The sequence below is a fragment of the Bombina bombina genome, chromosome 6, assembly GCF_027579735.1.
Source record: "Bombina bombina isolate aBomBom1 chromosome 6, aBomBom1.pri, whole genome shotgun sequence".
Classification (NCBI taxonomy): Eukaryota; Metazoa; Chordata; class Amphibia; order Anura; family Bombinatoridae; genus Bombina; species Bombina bombina.
The window spans coordinates 1,044,288,028-1,044,305,474 of record NC_069504.1 but is presented as its reverse complement, the minus strand read 5'-3'; the positions used below and the strand labels follow the sequence as shown (position 1 = coordinate 1,044,305,474).

Here is a 17,447-nt window from a genome sequence, read left to right as displayed (position 1 = left end):
ATGCCAGGGGGAAAAAAGCAAATGTTATTGAAAAGAAAATGACTAATCGTGTCAGAAATGCATATAGGAGATTTTACAGTAATCACAATAATAATAATTGGGGAATATATATTAAAGCCCGGCAGGAGAGAGATATTATGTTAAAACAAAAAGCCCAAGAAGAAGAAACTAGATTAAATATGCATTTTACGGCTTTTCATGGGTGTTAAGCTAAATATTTAGCGATTTTAGTTAAAAATAGAAAAAAAAAGAATTATATACTAGCAGTCAAAGAGGGAGAGATGAGACACACAGATAATTCTGATATTATTAGAGTCTTTTATGATTATTATCAAAATTTATACATTGAGAAAAAAAGTAATTTATTAAACCAGGAAAATTTTTGGGCTAAAACTCAAACACCTAAAATAACTGATACGGACCTATCTTTATTAAATTCCCCTATATCAATGGAAGAAATAATGGAGGCCATAAAAAAAGCTAAATTAAATAAAGCAGCAGGTCCAGGTGGCTTACCAGCAGAATATCTAAAAATCTTAGTGAAAGATATATCTCCCATTCTACAAAAGCTTTTTAATAACTATTTTGTTTCAAATATGCCTATCTCAAGTTATTTTTCAGCAGATAATATTTCATCGATATTTAAAAAAGGAAAAGATCCGGAAGACCCTGCTTCATTTAGACCTATATCAGTATTGAATGCTGACTATAAAATACTAACCTCTATAATAGCCGCTAGACTCTCTCATTGTCTATCTAAAATTATCCCTCCGGATCAAACAGGCTTTATGATAAATAGAAACTCCTCTAAAAATATATGAAAAGTTATTACGTACATAGATTATATATAGTCTATAAAGGGAACAAAGAATCCTCATCTGAGTCAGGATTTAGCAATACTTACACTTGATGCTGAAAAGGCTTTTGATTTGATTAATTGGGATTATCTATTTAGATCAGTGTCACAGTTCGGTCTGCAGAACCATTGTCTATGTTTTATTGGTAATCTTTATAAGAACCCCATTTCTTATTTGCTTGTTAATGGATCTCTTTCCTCTAAAATTATTATGGGTAGAGGTACAAGACAGGGTTGTCCTCTATCTCCATTATTGTTTAACCTGGCTTTAGAACCTCTGGCAATATGGTTTAGGATTATAATACCAGGAATAAAGATAGGACCAAATAGTTTGAAAATTTTGCTATATGCAGATTATTTGCTGATTTTCTTTCAGAATACTGCACAAATAATTCCATTAATTATAGATAGTTTAAAGTTGTTTTCCTCTTTCTCTGGTTAGAAAATAAATTGCAATAAGAGTGAAATTATGTGGTTAAATAAAACAAGTTCCAGCCTGCAAGAGCTCCTATTTAAAATCACAGAAACTCTTAAATATTTAGGCATAAATCTTAATGCTAACCCTAATAATTGGTACTCAGCAAATTTTTCCCCTCTTATCCAAAAAATTATCGCGGATCTGAAGTTATGGTCTTTATTTCCTCTTTCAATCTCAGCACATGTAAACTTAATTAAGACCATTGTTTTTCCTAGACTGCTGTACCCATTGCAAAACCTTCCATTATTTATTAATATACAGGATCAACAGAGAATTAATTCTGCTTTTTCTAATTTTATTTGGAAAGATAAGAAACCACGAATATCTTTAAAAAAGATAACGCAACCTTATAGAATGGCAGGGTTTACGTTGCCCAATATTTATCTTTATAATCTAGCCACTTTAGCCAAAATAGCGATAGAGTGGATGACAGATATAAATGTGGTTTCTTCTAATGATATAGAGAGCTTCTTTGTACATCCATTTTCTCTTAAAGCAATTATACATTGTGCTCCTAAAAAGCTACCGGCTAATATTGATTGTTTAATATCTATTAAAAATATTATTATAGCCTGGTATAAACTTTGCATCATACTTGATATGGAGTCCTCTTATTCAGAGTATCTTCCTATCACAGGGAATCCAAGCTTCATACCAGGAATTTATCATGACATCTTTAGAAAATGGACTGATAAAGGTCTTGAATATATTCATCAAGTAGTAGTTAATAATGGGTATATGGCATCTTTTGAAATCCTGTCCCAACAATTTGATTTACCTAGAAGTAGTTTTTTTTTGCTTATCTGCAATTAAGACACTATATAGAGGATATGAGAAGGCATAGGATTCAATTTAAGGAGTGGTCCGATATTAAAATATATATACAGCAATACTTAGCAGGCTTTTCTTCTATTTCTCTTCTATATGATATCCTGCTAGCTAAGCAAAGCCTGATCTGTTTTAATAAGAACTATGATAGATGGAAATTCAGTTTCCCCAATATAGATCTATCTAGAATGAATGCAAGCTTAGTTGCCATAAAAAAATTAGCTTTATCTACGAGCTGGAAAGAATCACATACTAAACTCATTAATAATTTTTATATTACCCCGGCCGTTTAGCAAAAATGTTTCCATCGCAAACAGCAAGATGCCCACATTGTTATTTTCTGAAAGCAGATATTCTCCATATGTTTTATTTCTGCTCCAAAATGAAACGGACTTGGGAGAAGTTTGTCTTTTGGATAAATAAACTCTATAAGATAAATCTACATCTTACCCCGGAAATGGTTATGCTCTTAAAAACTCAAATAATTGATATCGGCATACAAGATAAAATATTAATCACGCTTATACTATTGGTAAGACATCTTATAGTAAAAAATTGGAAATCCATATTAGCTCCCTCATTATCAATGATAATCAAAGAAGTTCAAAATGGTGTTAGTTTGTTAGTTTGTTCTCATGCAGAGACTGTAAATAACTTCTTTCAACAAATTAATAAGAAGTTATTTACAGTCTCTGCATGAGAACAAACTAACATCATCTTGAGACTTTTTATATATATTTTTTAGCACAGACAGTTGCTGTTGTTGTGCTTCAATAAAGAATATCTGTTTTTATCACATACTCGCATCAGTCTTTTCTAAAGGAATCTACCATACTCCAGAGAGGGGAAACATATTATTGTTTCCCAAAAAAACCCACAAAAGACCACAGTATGCTCCTGAAAAAGAAAGGATTCGACTCACACCATACAGATGAAATTTATCACTAGAAACTAAAGATACCATACTCCACATAGGAGAAGAATACCCTAAAGGCACCAAGGAAAAAAAAGAAGTATCAAACCCCAAAAGTACCATACTCCAACTGGTCACCAAGAGACAGACATCTTTAACACAGATAGGGATTAACTCCCTCCAACGCTCCCCACATACCTCACATGTTTGAGGTCTAAAATGGTGAGCAAACATTTTTACTTTTTGCACTATACTGTTAACTAGTATATTCATACTGCACATAAATTGTTCTCTGTTTATGTTTCCTCCATTCTATGAGCGCTACAGTTTGGAACCCTCAACTCCCACCCATTACTATTTATTCCATTTATGATAGTGGAATCTCCAGACTAAGCTGCCCTTTAAATACATCAGGAAAATCTTTTAAAAGGGCAAAATAACTGTTTGCATAACACAAAGCGCAAGCCAAAGCACCCTACACATTTCACACACACACACACACACACACACACACACACACACACACACACACACATATATATATATATATATATACACAGTATATATATCTATCTCTCTCTCTCTTTATCTCTCTCTCTCTCTTATATATATATATAAATGTGAAAAATATCTCTCTCTCTCTCTCTCTGGCCCCTATTTATGAAAGTCTGGCGGACCTGATACGACAGTGCGGATCAGGTCCACCAGACCTCGCTGAATACGGCGAGCAATACGCTCGCCGTATTCAGCATTGCACCAGCAGCTCACAAGAGCTGCTGGTTCAATGCCGCCCCCTGGGGTGTAAATCAACCCGATAGTACGCGATCAGGTTGATTTCTGGCGATGTCTGTCCGCCTGCTCAGAGCAGGCGGACAGGTTATGGAGCAGCGGTCTTTGTGACCGCTGCTTCATAACTGCTGTTTCTGGTGAGCCTGCAGACTCGCCAGAAACACGGGGCATGAAGCTCCATTCGGAGCTTGATAGATAGGCCCCCATCTCTCTATATCTATCTCTATATAAATCTCTCTCTCTCTCTCTCTATATATATATATATATATATATATATATATATATATATATATACTGTATATGTTTAAGTGGAGAGTTTTTTTAAATATATTTTCAAATACCATTGGTTGTTTTTGCTGGCACCTACAGTTAAAATATATTGTCAGCCCCTTGTGTATTTATTAATATTTTGGGATAGATATAAGGCTTTGCAAAATAAAAAAATGTCTAATAGCAACGGTTGTAAAGCTAATTTATAGACTGGACAGATGTATTAATTGACTCATATCTGCAGTAAAATGTTACTTTTCTGTTGGAAACCATAATGATATTTTATTGGCTAAGTGAATACATGCAGAATTGTAATGCCATTTGAAAAAATGCTTTGTGATGATTCAGAGGGAATACCACTTGAAGAATCAATAAAGCAAAAGCAGACACTATATTTAACAAGATATAAAAATAAGTACGCCTTGCTGATAGATTGACGGTGGAAAAATGAAGAAAATGAAGTGCATCCACTTGAGATTAATGTGCACTGGAAGACGACTTGCAGATGGTATGCTCCGTAGAACACTGCTTCAGCTATTTAAATGCATTTATGCAAGACGCGGTCTGGCTTCCAGAAGGCAGCTCACTAAATATTGTGATATTGTCCTGACAGTGTTGGAGGGATTTTTCATACCACATATTACAAGTTCCAGATGTTGCTTTGTAACTTTATCTCAAAAGTCTTCAATTTAGATTCACATATGTTCTATATTTAAAAGGGCATTATCAATAGGATTATTCATGCACTGTTTGAGTGGGGGAGATGTTGAACTAAATGTGCATTTATAGTAAAAAGTAACATTTCATTCTGTTTTGGTTCAGCACCTTAATATTTGAGGATGCAAAACTTTGACCACAAAACGAAGTGTAAAGTTTGCTGAGCTTACTGGGTTGTTGGTCTTCATTTTCTGTTACCTATTCTTAGTTTTATTTATTTTTTTTTACTTCCTCCCCGCTATACCTTCCTACCTGCCCTGTGCAGTACTGGAGATGTAACAAAAGCATTACCTACTACATATTCAGCTGGCACCTTTGAGGTCGGGGGTTTCTCTGAATCTTTTATTACAGTATTCAGTAATGAATGATTCTTGCAGCAGATTTTCATTTTATTAGATATAAGTTATTAGCAAGTACATATCCTTTGCAGTTTACAGTCTGATTCTGTTCTGGGGTACGCACTGCATTAAAGTCTATGTGGTGGCGCTACGGCATCTAATGGCTGAACACATGCTCACATATATATATATATATATATACAGTATATATAATGTGCTACTAACAGACCAGATAAATACATATCCACAGGAGGTATTAAAATTTACTTTATCTGTTGTTTTTATCAGTATTCAGGAGACCTGTTTTAATATGTACATACTGATTTTATTTTAAATACATATTTCTTCCTTAAAGGGCATGTCATTTTAAACAACTTTCCAATTTACTTTTATCATCAAATTTGATTTGTTTTCTTGATATTCTTTGTTGAAAGCTAAACCTAGGTAGGCTCAAATGCATTTTCTTCTTAAATGGAAAGAGTCCACAGCTGCATTCATTACTTTTGGGAATTAAGAACCTGGCCACTAGGAGGAGGCAAAGACAACCTAGCCAAAGGCTTAAATACTCCTCCCACTCCCCTCACCCCCCAGTCATTCTTTGCCTTTCGTCCCAGGAGGATGGCAGAGAAGTGTCAGAATTTTTAATTTTTGTTTTTGTCTCTTATGGAGGGGAGTACTCTTCGGCATGGGACAGGAGTTTTAAGTAGTCTTGTCAGTCTCTCAGTGAGGGCTTGGATGAATGTTAGAGTCCGGATATGCAGGGAGTTTCTTTCTGTGAAACCATCCCGACTCATATTAACAGCTCCTCAAGCAATCAGCTACTATCTGTCACACTTGAAGGGTCGTGTTCCTGTTCCACAGCATAGATTCCAGTAAGATTGTTTCATTTTACTTTAAACAATGTACTGTAATGTGAATGTTTACCGAGAGGCTACCACCTTGCGGGTCTTACTTATACATAAGGGTCTCAGTGAGTCTCTTTTAGTATCTTGGAATCGAGGGTTAATATCTCTTGAGGGGGGTTATTGAACAGGGGGGTTTATAATCATGTTTGTTATGTGATTCAACCTGATTATGTGCAATGTTTACTGGGCTCGTCGTTGGAACATTTAGGCCTTTGGAAGTTACGCAGCCTTTTGGTTGGGCGTGCTTGTTTTGGACTGTACGGTTCACCTTGTGTTCGGGCATGGCTACGTTCTGTTTTTCCATTTCCGCATTCCCGACCAATTGGTGAAGGAAAATTTCTAGTTCACAGGGGTCTGGTCCTAGGAGGTGGTGAGTGCCCCAGCCATTGGGGGTGTCAAGTGCCGTTTTAGTTTTTACTACTTTAGTCCATATTTAAATATCTTCTATCCAGTTATGGAGGATTCTGATGCTGAAACTGTGTTAATTTCAGATTCAGTTACAGAGGATTCTGATACCGAGGCTATTTTGATTTTAGATTCTGTGTCCGGTGATGAATCCGGAGTGGCCTCGTTGACGCCTGTCAACCAGTTTTGTTCCGTATGCCATTTCAGAGCGCCTGGTTCCTCAGGTTCGGGGATTTAAGGGACTGCTGAGCCATACGCCTCTGGGGGTCCTGTCCTCCAAGACGCGAGTTTCCTACCAAATCATACTTTTGCACATGCGGGTAACTCAGTTTATGCTTCCTCCATGCAGGGTGGCGTGTCCGTTTGGCTGGTCCTGCAGATAGGCCTGTGTCTTTTTGGGCGTTAACCTCAGGGTTGCCTTATATTTTATTTATATGCGATGGGATGTCTTTTATTTGTTTTTGTTTCCTTTGGGAACCTTCTGGGATTGATACTCTTTATTACTTCTTCGGAAGTTGTTGGACATGTTAGTCCTCTGTTACAAGTGTCTGTTTTATGTTTTTTCCCCTACGAGGGAGAATTTATAAATTTTGCCAATTGGGACCCTAGGTGCAGGCTGGTCCTGTCGGGTTTGTTCGGTCTTGAGGCTGTTCAGACATGTGGCGCTGTTCTGCTCGGCTGGTTCGGTAGAAGCGCCGAGTACTCAGGTTATCATTGTTTGTTTTCATGTATAACTAAGCATTCGAGAGGACCTGTGGGTCCGTGAGGTGGGAAGGATTGTTTCAGTCCTTATAGCCTTCAGTCATAAATGACCGGGCAGGGGAGTTTTTCCACTGCGTCACTCTATCTGACATCTGATTTCATCAGAACTTAGAGTTTCCTCCCCCATGTGGTGGAGGGTGGGAGGGCTTAATGCCCTTTACTGCTATTTAGCGGTTTGGCCTTCATTTCTAGGCCTCTGGATTTGTCCTTTTGGGGCTTTATCCAACAGCTTGCACAGGATAACTGTCTAGCATGCGGAAGGTTTGAAGTTTGAAACCTGTTGCAGCTCTTAACACCTTGCAGGTGTTTGTGTAAGCTGTTTCTAGTGTATCTAGATGCAACTCTTACTCTTGACTGAGTTATAGGAGGCCTTTTGGGTCTTCTTCCATTGCCTCCGGGTGAGTGGATCTCCTTTTAGGGATCTGTGTTTCCGGGTGATGGTTGTTTCCTGTGGAGATTTTTGTTTAGCTTGGGGTTATACAGGGCTTCGTGCCTTCTCTTCCTTGTGTCCTCTGCTTGTGCGGAGGTGTTAGGGAGACTAGTCCTGTTAGTAGGATCTTTTGACCTCGAGGTATCCCTTGGTCGTCCTGAGGCTCTGAGGAGTACCTTCATACGACTTCTAGCCTTGCCCCTTGAAGCGTTGGACTTTAGCTAGGAGTAGTTCCTTCCTTTAGTAGGGGCTTTCTGGATTTCTGGATATGCATCCATACCCTTGTGTCTTTCTTTTTGGCCAGTTGGGGTGTTTAGTTCTAGGGTAAGGTTTACCTGAACTATTGGGTACCCGGACCTGTTTTTCTCTCTGAGACTTCCGGTTGCTGAAGCTTCGCTTGGCCTTTTTACTAACCTAGTCTGGGTGGTTTTGGAATCTTGGATCTCAGGGCTGGTCGAGGGGTTCCACAGTAGTGGGAAATGGGGCTATGTCCTTGCTCCATCTACCTAACCTGGTCATGGTTGGCCAGGATTTTCAGAGTATTTTGTACTCTTTGCTCTGCAGGTGAATGGGTTGGCTGTGCCTCTGCTTGGCAAGCTACTTATAGGGAGGTCCTTTTCTAGGACATCTGTGTAGGGAATTTCTCTTCCCATTAGCCGGTTCCTTTGGCCTTGAGGACAGTGGTTGCTCTTCCGGCATCATCCCTTTTCTTTAGGGGATATTCTCCTCCCTATGGAGATAGACTCTTTGCTTGGGGCTTCTCCTGGATGGGAGGTAGAAAGGTGGGATTGGTTCCCCCGGGGGTCTTGCTGGCTCCAAGCAGACTTGTTGGGCCTTTATTTTGATAGATCCTTAGGTCTATGACCTTGTTGTCTGTTTTCAGAATCTGGTTGCTCGTTCCTGTACCTGTTTCAGGATCTTTTGTTCCCCTATTTTGGATCCCTGAGGCTGGGTTGGTCAGTCAGGATGCCTGAGCGGTCTAGGAGCTGCGTTTGGTCACAGTCTCCTCTGGATGTGTGAGCTTTGTTGAGTCTATCCTGTTAGCTTAGTCTGCTAGGGTATAGATTTTCCTTTCAACTGGCTCCATTGATTTCAGAAGAGAGTTTACTCTTTCTTCGGGTTCTGAGGATATACTCTCCTTATCGGGGGGCCTCGATTGAGGTTTGTGTTCCCCTATTTAGGGACCTGTGTGCTGGTCTGGCGACTTAGGTTGCCTGGAGCGTGCCCTCTGTCTGGGGGTTGCTTTTGCGGTCTGTTTCTTGCTTGACTGCTTCTTCTTCCTCACAAGTCTCCTCTGTGTTGTCCTGTTATGGACTCTGTATTCTCAAACTTGGGGTTCTTCCTGGGTACATTACACACTTTTTCATGGTCGAATGCCTTGCTATTCTTGACACTGGGAGGATGTTGCCTTTTCAGTTGCAATCCGTACTTGCAGAATGTTGGAGAGACATCTGTTCTGTCTCTGTGCCTGGTCTTATCCTGGGTTTCACTTGGTATAGACGTGGCATCGTTCTTTTTTGTATTAGGGGACCTTTCGGTTTCCTTGGTTCTCCTTTGCCTTGTTCCCTTGGGGGTTTCGGCTGGTGTCTCCTTCATTTGTGGAGATGAGCGGTGGAGGACTGTTTGTTGGGCGACAGTGGCTCCTGGAGGACTGTTGGCTCAGTCGAGTCCGTTTGCAGTCTCTGGTTTGGCTTCTGGACTAACTGCGAGTCAGTGTCATTGGGACTTTTTCCTTTTCAAATTTTCTCGGCTTCAGATGAGGCAGTGTTTTTCTTGGGTAGAGGTTCAGGCTTGGTGTATTGTGTTCTCTTTCCATTTAAGAAGAAAACCATAAATTATGCTTATCTGATTATTTCCTTTTCTTCTGATGGAAAGAGTCCACAGCTCCCCACCCATGATTTTATGTGGGACGTCCTTATATTCTTCTGGCACCTTTTACCCTGATATTTCTTCTACTGTTCCTTGTTCCTCGGCAGAATGACTGGGGGATGAGGGGAGTGGGAGGAGTATTTAAGCCTTTGGCTGGGTTGTCTTTGCCTCCTCCTGGTGGCCAGGTTCTTAGTTCTCAAATGTAATGAAGGCAGTTGTGGACTTTTTCCATCAGAAGAAAAGGAAATTGTCAGGTAAGCATAACTTATGTTTTTGACAGTTTTTCACAGTTAGACAGTGCAAGTTCACGTGTGATATATAGATAACATAGGAGTTGTATATATCTACAGTATATATCAACTATTAAGTACTGCATTGAAAAAAGATCCACATTCAAAATAAATGTTTTTATAGACTCTAAAACTGTAATTTTAAGCTAGAGTGATCTAAACGGTGTTTATAAGGGTGATCTTCTGTCAAGCCCAGTAGCTGCCATGAAGAGTGTGACGTAGTGATCTCAATTTCAGTAGTAAGAAGGTGGCATAAAGTACATACGGCTAGATTACGAGTTTTGCGTTATTGGTAAAAAAAGCCTCATAACTCTGCTTTTTCACTACCGCTGCTATTACGAGTCTTGCAGGTATAGCTGTACCGCACACTTTTTTGGCCGCAACGTAACTACTTCCATAGCGCCGGTATTACGAGTTTTGCCTGGGAGGCCAAAAAGTGAGCGCTACAGCCCATACCGACAAGATTCGTACGGCATCTAAAGTCAGTAGTTATGAGTTTTACGTTACAAATCTGTAGCATAAAACTCATAACTAAAGTGTTACAAAGTACACTAACACCCATAAAACTAGCTATTAACCCCTAAACCGAGGCTCTCCCGCATCGCAAACACTAAAATAAAATTATTAACCCCTAATCTGCCGCTCCGGATATCGCCGCCACTATAATAAACATATTAACCCCTAAACCGCCGTACTCCCGCATCGCAAACATTAAATAAATATTATTAACCCTTAATCTGCTGCCCCCAACGTCACCGCCACCACTATACTAAAGTTATTAACCCCTAAACCTAACCCTAAGTCTAACTCTAACCCCCCTAACTTTAATATAATTAAATTAAATCTAAATAAAAATTACTATCATTAACTAACTAATTCCTATTTAAAACTAAATACTTACCTATAAAATAAACCCTAAGCTAACTACAATATAACTAATAGTTACATTGTAGCTATCTTGAGTTTTATTTTTATTTCACAGGGAAGTTTGTATTTATTTTAACAAGGTAGACTAGTTAGTAAATAGTTATTAACTATTTACTAACTATCTAGTTAAAATAAATACAAATTTACCTGTAAAATGAAACCTAACCTAAGTTACACTAACACCTAACATTACACTACAATTAAATCAATTACATTAATTAAATACAATTAACTAAATTACAAAAACACAAAATAAAAAAGAAATTATCAAGTATTTAAACTAATTACACCTAATCTAATAGCCCTATCAAAATAAAAAAGCCCCCCCCAAAATAAAAAAAACCCCTAGCATAAACTAAACTGCCAATAGCCCTTAAAAAAGGGCCTTTTGCGGGGCATTGCCCCAAAGAAATCAGCTCTTTTACCTGTAAAAAAAATACAAACAACCCCCCCAACAGTAAAACCCACCACACACACAACCAAACCCCCCAAATAAAATCCTATCTAAAAAACCCAAGATCCCTATTGCCCTGAAAAGGGGGCATTTAGCTCTTTTTCTTTGCCCAAACCCTAATCTAAAAATAAAACCCACCCAATACACCCTTAATAAAACCTAACACTAACCCCTGAAGATCCACTTACAGTTTTTGAAAACCGGACATCCATCCTCATCAAGCCGGGAGAAGTCTTCATCCAAGCGGGCAGAAGTCCTCAACGAAGCCGGGAGAAGTCTTCATCCAAGCGGCAAGAAGTGGTCCTCCAGACGGTCAGAAGTCTTCATCAAGACGGCATCTTCTATCTTCATCCTTCCGACGCGGAGCGGCTCCATCTTCAAGACATCCGGCGCGGAGCATCCTCTTCTGTTGACAGCTACTGAAGAATGAAGGTTCCTTTAAGGGACGTCATCCAAGATGGCGTCCCTTGAATTCAGATTGGCTGATAGAATTCTATCATCCAATCAGAATTAAAGGTGAAAAAATCCTATTGGCTGATACAATCAGCCAATAGGATTGAACTTGCATTCTATTGGCTGATTGGAACAGATTATTAGGGGTTAATAAGTGTAAGTAGGTAGCGACAACATTAGGGGTGGCAGATTAGGGGTTAGACTTTTGGTTTATGTTAGGGTGTTAGGTGTAAATATCTCTCCCCAACTTTACACTCCTTTATTGCAGATGTTAGGCTTTTTTTAGCCGGCTCTCCCCATTGATGTCTATGGGGAAATTGTGCACGAGCATGTAAAACCAGCTCAATGCAGCGCTGGTATTTGTGTGCGGTATGGAGCTCAACGCTGCCATATTGCCTGCTAATGCCGGGGTTTTGCAAACCTGTAATAGCAGCGCTATAGGGAGGTGAGCGGTGGAAATAACTTGCAAGTTAGTACCGAGCCACTCATAACGCAAAACTCGTAATCTGGCCGATAGGAATTTAAAAACTTTTCTTTTTTATGGAAGACAAAAGACAAATGCAATAAATATCAAATTAAAATATAAACATGATGGCTTTAAAATAATTTATAATTAAAAATAATTTCCTTTTGTGTATTAATTTAATAAATGTTTTCAGCAATAATAATGTGTTGGTTCCTGTGTTGTTCACAGCATGGGTTTCTGCATCCTGTGTGTGCAAGGGCTGAAGACCTTGCACTCTCGCACTAGTCAACGTAGGTCATCTGCTCTTACTTCTTGCTTCCTCGTATTGCTCATCCTGTACTCCTGGAAGACTGTAACCCAAAGCGAGTGTTGGAAATCACGAGAAGCACTTTTCAGGTATATTTGAGATATAGATAGATAGACAGACAGACGGATAGACAGACAGATAGATATATAGACCCATCTACAAATCTTCAAATCCAGAATTCCAAAATCCAGACTTTTTCATTCAAATTTAAAAAAAAAAATGTATTAAAAATGACAATTTTCCTTGCATGTAAATCACAATCTATTACTGACTATATTTGATTACAGTACTAAAAAACTACCTTTAGGAGGTTGTATGTATAAACTGTATTATGATATGTAAATAGAATGTAAATCATTGTCCCCCCCCCCCCCCCCCCAATAGGCCAGGCTTTCATTATAGCTGAACCAGTGCACAGGTGAAATAATCTGATGCACAGGTTAGTTACCATGGTTACTGATCAGCTGATTACTTCACCTGTGCACTGATTCAGCTACAATGAAAACCTGGCCTGTTGCGGGTACTTGAGGACTGTGGTTGAGAAACACTGGTGTAGATATTGTTGTTTATACTTTGTCCCATCCCCTCTCCAAGCTGTCCCATTTTACAAATACAAATAAATAAATATTCTGAAATCCAAAACGTTTCTGGTCCCAAGTAGTTTGGATAAAGGGTTTTTACCAAAATATCACTATAGCACTTTAGTTTAATAGTCATGTAAATGTGACTGTAAGGACAGAAACGCAACTACTCCTCTCAATGTCACTGTATTTTATCTGTCACAGATCAGGAGTCCAGACACTTCCTCACAATGCTAAAGTGCACTATAACTATGCCAACTTCTTGAAGGACCAAAACCGGAAAGATGAAGCTATTAACCACTACAAGACTGTCTTAAGGTAAGACCATAGCTGTAGCATAGATTGTCCAAGAGTATTGACCCTACAGAGGATGCCAGTGACATTGTAGTGTGCCATAACAAACAGCTAAGGATGTCTGTAAAGTATAAAATAAAATACATTTTAAGTTTATAATATGTAACAAAACTGAGATGCAACATGCATTTAAACAGTGAGCTAGGAGTTTCACAAAGCCAGGCCCGTTTGAGATCCACTGCTCAGTTTTATTTATATGTTAGATCAGAGCAAAACCCCACTCCACAGTCCTCCAGGAAAAGTCCCCAATGTCAAAGAATATTACTATTTATAGACCATCTATACCTCTCTCCACTAGTTACCTAAACTGCTATCAATTTCCTACTTGTAGATAGTAATGAATTGAGTACTCATATTGTAGAGATTCCAACTGTCCCGTATTTCTCACAATTTAAATGAGTGTCAGTCTTCATTCTGCTGTCCTTCCAGCTCATTCCTGCCCCATCACTGCCTAGGTCACAAAAAACATACACAGAGCTCCTCCCCAGACCTCATCCATGCAACTCTGCTCACTGATTGTCCTAATGTTGCTCTTGTATTAATAAACTCTGCTCCTGAATATCCTGGTTCTTAAACACAGAGGGTGAATGTTTGTATGGTCCTATATCAATAATGTACATAATAGTCATTACAATAGAGACCTGTTTATACAGTTGACTGGTATGTTCTAATAAGAAAAAGCATGTAGCAGTCAAAACACTAAAGCCACAGCTACATCTGGTCGTGTTTTTTGTGGCCAGAGAAAAGAGCCCAATGACAATCTTGGCTTTAATCTACATTTAATCATTACAAAGACTTTCAAATTTTAAATAAATTATTAGGTACATTTATCAATTGAAAGTGCTCTTAAAACATTAAGGGGCTGAATTATCAAGGGCCGAATGGCCCTGAACACCCCTGTTTCTGAGCGAGCCTTCAGGCTTGCCGGAAACAGGAGTTAACCGCTGCTCCTTAACTTGTCCGCTGCCTCTGAGGCGGCAGACAGCAATCAGCCTTATCGAATATGATCGGGTTGATTGAAACCCCCTGCTAGCAGCCGACTGGCCGCAAATCTGCAGGGGGCGGCATTGCACAAGCAGTTCACCAGAACTGCTTGTGCAATGTTAAATGCAGACAGCGTATGCTTTTCGGCATTCAGTGAAGTCTGGCGGACATTATACGCTAGAACGTATCATGTCCGCCAGACATTGATAAATCGGCCCCTAAGAGTAGATTACAAGTGAAGTGCAACTGATTGCGTAAAGCGCATTATCCTTAGGGTGAACCTGCGGTAAGAATAAAGCACAATCTGGTATTACAAGTAAATGGTAAAAAAAAGTTTACCAGAGAATCTTAACATGGGCAACAATTTTTTAGTGTGCCCTATAGTTTGAATGGATAGCGCAGGGTGGGCTATTACAAGTGGCTCAAGCACAACACAAAATGTAGCACTTTTTTAGTCCTGAAGTAAAATGTCAATGTTTGAACATATGTATAATAAAACACATGTATACCATATTAAAATAAAGTATTTGACTCATATTTATACATATTAAATACAAAATCAAGGTTTATTATTGAAAAAAAGTGATTTAAAGAGATATGATGTATGACAAGGTGGGAAGCTTTTAAAGGTCTATATGTATGTGTGTAGATATATGTTTGTATGTATATGTGTATTTATGTGTATGTTTGTGTACACATGTATGTATGTGTGCAGTGTTTTAAACAGATATATATTAAGGAATTTAATAGGGTAAAAGTTAGTTTAGAACTGCACCTTCAGCTTAGTACATTTTTGACTTAGGTCACATTCGGGTTAGCGCTCATGCTATAGCCAACATGAGTTTTCCTGTGCACCCCCATAAAAATGTGAGGGTATTAGCACACACACACACACACTATCAAACATTCAAATATCGTCACAGTCTAGACTTTCACTCAAGTGCTAATATGTTACTTTCAATATGAGTGCAAAAATAAAAGCGCTATTGATTTAACTTCAGTGGTGTTAACTAATATTGAGTTGAGTTCCACTTGTAATCTAGTACTAAATTTGTTTAAACTACGGTTGTCCAAATCCAAACACTCTTTTTTTGCAGTGTACACACTATGGGGTAGATTTATTAAATGTCGGACGTTCATGATCCGCTGTAGCGGATCATGTCCGCCCGACATCGCTAAATACCGACAGCATACGCTGTCGGCATTTAACATTGCACAAGCATTTCTAGTGAAATGCTTGTGCAATCCCACCCCCTGCACTAGCAGGGGTTTTCAATCATCCTGATCCTATCTGATCGGGATGATTGCTGTCCGCCTCAGAGGTGGCGGATAAGTTAAGGAGCAGTGGTCTTTGGGCCTGCTGCTTCTTAACTTTTGTTTCCGGCGAGCCGGAAGGCTCCCGCGGAAACCGCTGCATTAGCAGCTTAATAAATCGTCCCCTTTGTATAATAGCACAAACACAAACTCTCAGATATATATTTACACTCGTACATAGATATTCACACTCTCAAACACTCTATCTCATGCACACACACTCACACAGGCTCACACTTTCACGTACACATTCTTAATCACACACTCTTACACTCTCACACACTATGTTGCAAATGCACAATGTTACCTTTTTTGGTTTTGGCTCCATTTTTATGTCCGGGTCTGACTCAAACCCGGACACACAGATGGAACAGGTGGCAACCCAAGATTAAACACTAAAATAGATTTATGATTGGTCTCATTACACAGATTGTACCCACAACATCCCAGTGCCCTTAACAACCTTGGTACACTGACGTCTAATACAACTGCAGCAGAGGAGTATTACCGCAGGGCTCTAAATATTAGTCCACAGCACAGCAGAGCACTCTTCAATCTGGGCAACCTCCTCAGGTAATAGTGTTTTCTTTTTAAATTTGCATGTTCTAGTTTTGCATAGTTTTATATTTTTAAAAAATTCTCCCCTTGCTCCATACATTTTGTTTTTATTTAGTCGTGATAGAGACAGTTAGAGACTGTATCACCGTAAGTATTATTTTTTAATGTAATGCCCTCTCCTGGCTGCTCATTGTAAAGGGTAATACTGAGGCTCTCCTGCATGTAAACTAACATTCCAGTATTCCCCCCTTGGAACTCAAAAGCCAGGACAGAACATGACATTGATATAAATTACATATAAACTAGACTTGTGCAGCCGAGACATTTTCCTTTCAGATGAAATTTTCGTAACAAAGAAAGAAAAAAATGTGTTTCTTTCTAATGACACAGTGAGTCCACGGATCATCTTCTATTACTTCTATTACTGTTGGGAATATCACTCCTTACATATAAACTAGACTTGTGCAGCCGAGACATTTTCCTTTCAGATGAAATTTTCGTAACAAAGAAAGAAAAAAATTTGTTTCTTTCTAATGACACAGTGAGTCCACGGATCATCTTCTATTACTGTTGGGAATATCACTCCTGGACAGCAGGAGGAGGCAAAGAGCACCACAGCAGAGTATCACTTCCCTTCCCACAACCCCCAGTCATTCTCTTTGCCTCTAATACAAGGAAGAGGTGAAGTAATGAGGTGTCCTGATTAAGATTCTTCTATCAAGATTTTTTTATTTTGAAGTCTGGACAAGATTGCTCTGGCCTTCCATGGGTATAGCTGTATTCCATGTTAGTCCCTTCAGCAGGGTTGTGGTGGCTTTAAAGCAGTTAAGAACTTGTAAAGTGGGCTTTGCTGCGTTTTCCTAACATGTTGCTGCCCTGGTATAGAAAGCCTGAGTAAGCTTACTGTCTTTTTACACAGGTCTCTGTGAGGAGCGGCATCCTCTCAAACTTTGTGAGTCGTCTGACTGCCGGACGGCTAGAATTTCAGGTAAGTGCCTTTTGTTCTTCTGGGGCTAGAAGGCTGGCACTGAAGGGGTTAAAACTCTCCTCTAATTGGGACAAATCCTTATGGATGTTTTGGCAGTGGCAGGCACTTTATGCATGTGACATGGAGACTGTTCCCTTCCTTCTCAGCAAGGAAGGAGTTAATTACCTAAGGGACTAATTTTATTTGCGAAGAGTATATTTTATCATTTTAT

The 17,447-nt window shown here is 39.1% G+C and overlaps 1 protein-coding gene across 1 annotated transcript in view; it reads left to right on the top strand.

The window, feature by feature from the left end:
* Positions 1-17,447, top strand: part of TMTC1 (transmembrane O-mannosyltransferase targeting cadherins 1) — a 378,921-nt gene that overhangs the window by 235,245 nt on the left and 126,229 nt on the right. Inside the window, exons 9-11 of the mRNA XM_053718806.1 lie at positions 12,379-12,546; positions 13,243-13,356; positions 16,120-16,263. Of these exons, the coding sequence (XP_053574781.1) occupies positions 12,379-12,546; positions 13,243-13,356; positions 16,120-16,263 (426 nt within the window). The remainder of the gene's footprint in view (positions 1-12,378; positions 12,547-13,242; positions 13,357-16,119; positions 16,264-17,447) is intronic.